This window comes from Sitophilus oryzae, unplaced genomic scaffold (genome assembly GCF_002938485.1).
Source record: "Sitophilus oryzae breed Bouriz unplaced genomic scaffold, Soryzae_2.0 scaffold_1621_pilon_pilon, whole genome shotgun sequence".
Classification (NCBI taxonomy): Eukaryota; Metazoa; Arthropoda; class Insecta; order Coleoptera; family Curculionidae; genus Sitophilus; species Sitophilus oryzae.
The window spans coordinates 1,252,961-1,260,798 of NW_022146305.1; the positions used below are offsets into that span (position 1 = coordinate 1,252,961).

At 34.3% G+C, this 7,838-nt stretch overlaps 1 protein-coding gene across 1 annotated transcript; it reads left to right on the plus strand.

Annotated features, from left to right (window-relative positions):
• Positions 1-525: 525 nt before the first annotated feature.
• On the plus strand, positions 526-7,356 carry LOC115880338 (myrosinase 1-like). The gene is made up of 10 exons (XM_030897541.1): positions 526-632; positions 711-944; positions 2,972-3,062; positions 3,136-3,348; positions 3,452-3,575; positions 4,187-4,281; positions 4,575-4,744; positions 6,377-6,638; positions 6,758-6,864; positions 6,969-7,356. The coding sequence occupies exons 1-10, from the start codon at positions 592-594 to the stop codon at positions 7,081-7,083; spliced, it is 1,452 nt and encodes a 483-aa protein (XP_030753401.1). The 5' UTR covers positions 526-591; the 3' UTR covers positions 7,084-7,356.
• The last annotated feature ends 482 nt before the right edge of the window (positions 7,357-7,838 follow it).

A 7,838-nucleotide genomic window follows, 5' to 3' on the forward strand; every position in this document is an offset into this window, starting at 1 on the left:
ACTATCCAAATTAATTTTTTTGCATGTGTTTGATAAGATTTTTCTTTAAATTTCGTTAACAAGAATGATAGGGGTAGTTTATTTCAACCCCTTCCACTCATTTTAAAAAAGTGAAAAAAATACCAGAAAGTGTGTTTTCATAACAGTAATGCTTCCATAAAATTGTATTAGTCTATCTCTTTTCGTTTTCAAGATAAAAAATAAAAACATTATTTTTCCGCCATCTTTGTACCGCAATATCTCCCTAATGGTTGACTTTTGACCCAACGTTTATGAAGCAAACTACCATTTATTTTGAACAAGGAATCACCCCCTGAAGTTTTTCGCATTTGTTTTGAAACACCCTGTATACCACTGTTATAACACCACGTATTATTATGTATATTAAAAATTATTTAATATTATGTATACATACTACTTTTAATCGGCATGATGTGGTATAACACCATTTGATTTAATAATCAAGAATGTCATTCATGAAAACCACTTAATCAGATAAAGAAAATAATATAAAACCATTGTAATTACTTCAAACATAATTAATATTTTATCGTAGAGTATTTCTGAAAACTATTTTACAGTGATTTCGATATGAAAATATTTACGATTGTTTTTTTAACAGTCCTATCCAGGTAAGAGAGTTTAAACCAGAAAAATAAGTAAATCCAGAGAAGATCTTAGGTAGTTATTGATTTTTTCCCTGTTTTTAGTTGTCTAGCTGCTAAGGAGTTTCCTGAAGACTTCCTGTTTGGAGCAGCTGGTGCAGCTTACCAAATTGAAGGTGGATGGGATGAAGATGATAAAGGTGCCAGTTATTGGGATGTTTTTACTCATATACCTGCTAAAATTTATAACAACGATACAGGAGATGTTGCTTGTGATTCCTACAACAAATACAAAGAGGATGTGGCACTTTTGAAAGAACTTGGACTAAAAAGTTACAGGTATATAATACAATTTTACGATAAAAATATTGGTCTATAACGCTTTATTGTAAAAAAAGCCAAAATAGCTTTTTTAGGGGATTATAACAAAATATCAAGTGTGCTATATTTTTGGAAAGGTAATTTTAAATTCTTTTCAGTTAATTAAAAATATAGAGGGTGTCCCAAATAAAAAATCAAATTTTCTGTTGGTAACTCTTAAATTATTAATTTTAAAAAAATTATACTTAAACCATTAAGTTCTACGTAAAAAGGTGCTTTGGAAATGTTTTTATAGAAATAAAAAAATTTTCATAGCGAAAAAGTTACAGCGATTTGTTAAAAATGCACATTTTTGAAAAACACCCCGTAACTTCGAAACGGTAACAAATATTGATGTGCGGTTTTCACCATCATATTTTTGATGAAAATTGAGCTCCAGACACCGATATTAGTTTTCGTCTATATCCTATAGAAAAGGGTGTTTCCATTTAAAAGCGTCGAATTTGGCCCACCCTGTACAGAGAAAGAAAACACAGTTGTATATTACTTAAAACTAATGACTATATTTATTCATGATGGACTGTGATGGTAAATAGCATTGTACAATTTTAATAATTATTATAGTGGTTATATGTCAACGAAAAAATGGTGTTAAGAATTGTACTAAATATCTATGAAAACAACTATGATAAAATACAAGACATGTAACGTTTAAGAGAATATATGAAATGTAGCATTACTTTAATTAATTCGATATATTTTATATGATGTTAGTGCAATAATAATATCTATAAAAAAGTAATACTATTACAAGGCGTATTGTAATGAAACCTAAGATCAAAATCATATTGTAACTACTAAATCGACATAAATGTTCTTAATAATCCAACCACTAAATATAGTCTGTACGATATTATTTAAAATGTACGTTATTAAGTGTTAAGACTGAAAATTGACTGAAAACCAGAACCTAAATCTACACTTAGCTGTTCTTGAGGCAATCCTGTTTCGAAGAGTAGCAGCGTGAGGTGGGCTCATATCTCTGTACTGTCTGTCGGCGATCCTGTTGGCCAAAAAACAAAAGGGGCCAGAATGAGGACACCATAAATCAATACAGTCGTAGATACTGACTAGGCTTAGAAATGGGAGCGAAGCAGCATGGGGCTTACGCTGTATCCATACTGTGGCAATATGGGGACACTACCCGTACCTTGGAACAATACTAGGACCTTGGATAATGTCCGTAACCTGGGCCATAAGCTTGGACACAGTCCGTCCATAAGACAACGGTACAGGGGAACACTACCCGTACCTTGGATACTATTAGGACCTTGGATAATGCCCGTACCTTGTAAATATTCCGTACCTTGGACCCCAAAAATACGAAAGTCTTGTTTAAAACCAAACAAGGTCTAATAAACAAAACAAACCCACCTCGAACTACTTCCGAGGGCTCAACAATAAATAAAGAAACCGTCCCTTCTCCCATGTAACATTCTGGAGGACAAAAGCAATAATAATAACGAATCTAATAAAGAAAACATCTCATCCTTACCTGTTGCTCCGAAATGGCAGCTGATTCAGATTATACAGCAAAATTTAAATAATCGCCATTTCTAAAAGCCGGGATTTGCAAAAGTGAGGCCAAGCGCGCAGAGTTGACAGAAGCGATGTTGACAGCGCGCGCCTCCACAGAACAGTGAAACGATAGCAGGGTTGGCGACTAGGGAACGTAAAAATTATACCAAGCGTGCCAAATAAATTATCAGGCCTGAACGATACGGAATCCGATGACGATACGCCAGACATCACACAAATCATATACAAAAAATACATGTAACGAACTAAAAACGTTTACATAATCAGTTACTGAACGATGTGTTTTTTGCTGCCTTATCTAGGGGCACAGTAGTGTCATCGTACCGTACCATCTTTTTCTCGAAGGTATTAGCGCACTTTTGACCACCCTGTAACTTCGTTGTGAATAAAGCAAAAATATTAATGTTTTCTTCGGATACTTCTTTTTATTCAAAATATTTTTTTAGGTTTTCTATATCATGGCCTAGAATTCTGCCCGATGGTACCCCAATAAAAATTAACCAAGCTGGTGTCGATTACTACTTGAACTTATTAAAGGTACGTACTAGGTATTCTAGCCAAGAACCATACAAAAAAGCATAGACCAAAGTTACAATTAACCCGTTTTTAGGAACTGAAAGCTGCAGGTATTGAACCAATAGTCACATTGTACCATTGGGACTTGCCTCAGTACCTCTCTGACCTTGGCGGATGGCTCAATCCACAAATAGCTGATTACTTTGGTGATTTTGCTCGTATTTGTTACAAATTGTTTGGTGATTACGTCAAATATTGGATTACAATGAACGAACCGTCGTCCACCTGTGTTAATGGCTACGAACAGGTATTAGAAATATTATTTTATACGCTTTTAGGTTGCAAAAATAAGTTAAATATTTGTCTATTATTAATGAAGGAGGTTTGAAAATTGTTTCTATTGTTTTTAGGGAATACATCCTCCAGGTGTGCCACTACCTGGTGCAGGTGCCTACCAATGTGCCTACGTACAAGTATTGGCGCATGCAAAGGCATGGCACATTTATGATGATGAATTCAGAGCCCAACAAAATGGTAAATAATAAAATTTTCTTTGTAGGGCCATTATAGATATACTGTGTGTCTGCTTCTTCAGTCTCAGGGCTTTAAGATAAGGCAGAGCAGGTATCTGAGACGGTTAGTTAGTCGTACCAAAATTTATGGCACGAATGTTTGTCGTCTCGGCGCACTCAAATCTGCATTTGCCGTTGTTTCATAGCTTCAATCTACTGAGATGTTCATTGAGATAGTGTCCATACTCCTAAGATTGTCTTTACTTAAATCAAGAAAAATTTCTCATTTTTCTCGGTCGTAAGTTCTGAGAAATTCCTTCGAGGTGTCTTGGAGAATTCCCATTCCAGGTTACGGAAGGAATTTTCCAGGTTCTTGATTTCCGATTTAAGATGGCTTCCACTTTAGTCCAGTTAGTAGAGTGTTATTGTCACTAAAAAGAAAATATTTGTTTACGAAGAAGCTATTAGATTCAGAATCCTCAGTAACAAATTTCTAATTTAAGTTAAAACAACCATTTAAAAAAGTATTTTTTCAAATTTGCAAAGTTGTTTTACTTTGTCCTGATTTACCAGCCCATAAAATAATTGTTCACTAATTTAACACACATCCAGTATAAACACTTACTATTACAGGTAAAGTTGGTTTGAACAATGTTTGCAATTGGCTCTACCCTAAAAGCAACTCAACTGAAGACCTAGCTGCCCAAGACAGAGCCATGGAGTTTACTGTGAGTATATTAAAAAAAAATTAAAAAAAACTATGAATATACCGGGTGCGTCTCAAAAGTGGCTCACCCCTATAACTTCTTTATTTTTTCAGATAAAACAACGAGATTTGGTATGTTACATATACTAACATACCAAATATCATTGTTTTATCTGAAAAAATAAAAAAGTTATAGGGGGTGAGCCACTTTTGAGACGCACCCGGTATAAGCTACCACAGAAAAGCAATATAGGCACATTTTACAAAAATATTAAAAAAAAAATCTTTCTAAAAGCAATTAAAAATATATTTTAGTGTGGACTATATGTCAACCCTGTATGGAATGGTAATTGGCCTCAGGTCATCATTGACAGGGTGAACTACACGAGTCAGAAGCAAGGGTACTCATTCTCTAGGCTTCCAGAATTCACTCCAGTTGAAATAGATTACATCAATGGAACATCCGATTTTTTTGCTTTAAATATGTAAGATCAAAGTATATCAAAGACCAAGACCAGTCTTGCTCTTTACTAAAGTACAACCATGTCCATACCTAACTTTGTAAACCTCGTAAGTACTCAAAACCTGTATTTGCAGGAGCAAAAAATAACTCTTTCAATTGATGTCTACAAAAAAGTGTCTACAATTATCCCAAAAACGTTGTTTCGAATATTTGAAACATTATTTTACAAAAAAAAAGTGTTTTATATCTTGTTTATCTATAGAAATGAAATAATATTTAAATTTTAAAGAGAAAAAACACGAAAATAATTCGGATAAGGCGGGTTTTGTTGCAGTATGATGCATATTACGGGTTTTTGCTACAGCAAGAATATTAGATATGATATTTTAATAAAATTAGGTACGGATTTGAAATGGATAAGACGTAAGTAATATTATCTATACTAATATCACAGATAACACATAATTATGTGTTATCATATTATGTGTTATCTGTGCTAATATATAAAATCCATACTGATTAATCACGATCCTGCTCAAACCACTCAACGTAAGAAGCTCCATTTTGGTATACAGGTTGATTCTAGGGTGTAGAAGTTCGATAACCTAGAAGTTCGGGTAACCCTCAAATGTTACATTATTTTTTATTTAAAAAACGGTCAAGTTTCAGAAAAAACGCTTAAACACGTATATTTTATTTTGTTTTTTTACATATTTTAAGATTTTTTAAAAATGTATACAGGGTGCTTCGAAAAATCTGGTCATTGATTAATCACGATCCTGCTTAAAGCGCTTGACGTAAAAAGCTGATTTTTGGAAAACAGATTGACTTTAGGGTGTAGAGGTTCGATAAGAAGGGATTTTTCGAAACTCGAATTCTAAGGGGGTGAAACTATCCCTCAAATATTAAAATATTTTTTATTTAAAAACCGTTGAGTTTTTCGGAAAAACTCTTAAACACGTATATTTTATTTTGTTGTTTTACATATTTTAATTTTTTTTATAAATTTATACAGGGTGTTTCATAAAATATGACCATTGAGTAATTAAGGCTCTGTGAATGGGTTAGGAGTGAGACGTTCCGAGACTGGAATGACAGTCCCGGAATGGAACATGCCAAGAAAATCCTAGCAGGGCCATCCAAACATAGAACAGGAGAACTCCTAAAGGCCGGTAGGAATGGAACGCGTGTGCTCACTGCAGTGTACACGGGCCACTGCCGGCTGAGATCTCACCTACAGAGGACGGGACTGGTGGAAGACGCCGAATGCCGACTCTGTATGAAAGATGATGAAACAATGAAGCACGTTATGTGTACCTGCCCCGCTGGGAGCAGGACCAGGTTTGAGATGTTTGGCAAACCCATGCTAGACCTATCAGACCTAGGAGACATATCGCCCTCAGACATAACGGCTTATATTAAGAGGCTGGGTCTTGAGGATGAACTTTGACGCTCTTGTAAATTAGAGCTTGTAGAAACTGAGCCACAATAGGCCCTCGCGGCCTCAGTGGAGGGTCCCCTATGGGACCCACTCTTAGTCAAATACAAAATACAATGTATCCCATTAGACCTTTTTTTTAAATTACATGGTTTTCAAAGGAAGGTATCGATAGTATGTCCCTCATTAATTTATTTACATATTTTCTTGATTAAGATATACGAGTTACCTAATTGAAAATGTTGCTGAAGAAGCTTTCCCAACCCCATCTCTTGATCAAGACGCCGCCTACAATATTTCCGGAGATCCATCTTGGACTCAAAGTGATGCTGCCTGGCTCTATTCTGTACCTGATGGTGCTAGAAAGGTCATCAACTACGTCAATGAAAAATACAAGCCCTCTGAGATCATAATCACTGAAAATGGATGGGCTGATTTGGGCCAGTTGGCTGACCAAGGCAGGATATCATATTTGAAAGTAAGTTTTTAAAAAATAAAAAAGGCTTGACCTAGGTAAAATTATCATCGGTTGTAATTCCCAACCGTCTTTGACGTCGTTTCTTTTTCGATCTTATGCTGTTAGATGTCATTTTGTAGGACTACTTAAGTAATATTCTCGATGCTATATTGGAAGATGGTATAAATGTAACTGGATACACCACTTGGAGTTTGTTGGATAATTTTGAATGGACTGATGGATATTTGTAAGTGTTTTTGTTTATTTTTGATAATAGATGTATATAGTGTGTGCTAAAAAATTGTCATATGAAAATACGAAGTGTCAATAAATGATGGTTTATTTTTTTAGATACAAATTTGGACTGGTCCAAGTGGACTTCAACAGTGCCAACAGGACTAGAACGATAAAGGATTCAGCAAGATGGTACCAAAATATAACTAGTACAAGACAACTTTTCGACTAAAATAGTACTGTTGTTAATATAAATTATAATAAAACCTTGAAAAAAATCTTGTTATGAATTTCAAGACAAGACAAGACTTTAATATGCAAGAAATTTCAAGAGTCTTGCAAGATTTCTTGAATTCAATATTTCTTGAAAGTTAGAATACATTTTTTTAAGTGATAATTAGGTCTTTGCGTAAGTTATGTCGAGTTTATAAAACATTTACATAGTCGTAATCACAATCATAGTCATAATCATAAAAGTTCAACTATACAATTCTTATAAACCTGTTGACATCTACCATGAATTTGGCCTTTAATTATGTTACCCAACTTCACTGATATAGAAATTATGATTATGAAAATGTTCTATAAACGCACATTAAAATTGCGTTGTGATTATGACGATGATTAAGACTGTGATTATGATAACGACTTATGCAAATGTTGTATAAACCCGGCATTAATATTGACCAGTGTTCATTTTTTTTTCTATCATGACCAGTGTTTTAGAGTTGAGAATGAAATAAAATAAAATCGAGGCAACAAACCGTATATTGGTAATTTGTATTATACACAAAATTATATTGGTATAATGGTATTATAAAAAAAACTAACGGTAGTTGAAACTAATGGTGGTTTCGTGGAGCACGCTATTTGCGCTATTTGGTACTACTTTTCATGCACGAAATTGCTCCGCGAACAAAAAGTAGTATCAAATAGCACAAATAGTACACTCTAGCATGACCTTTTCGTACACCCTGTGTCCAAACT

Excerpts from the sequence above, each read along its gene's own strand:
- LOC115880338 (XM_030897541.1), top strand. The coding sequence starts at position 592 with ATGAAAATATTTACGATTGTTTTTTTAACAGTCCTATCCAG. Across the intron at positions 3,063-3,135 it reads ACTACTTGAACTTATTAAAG|GAACTGAAAGCTGCAGGTAT; the intron begins GTACGTACTAGG and ends ACCCGTTTTTAG. Across the intron at positions 3,349-3,451 it reads GTGTTAATGGCTACGAACAG|GGAATACATCCTCCAGGTGT; the intron begins GTATTAGAAATA and ends TATTGTTTTTAG.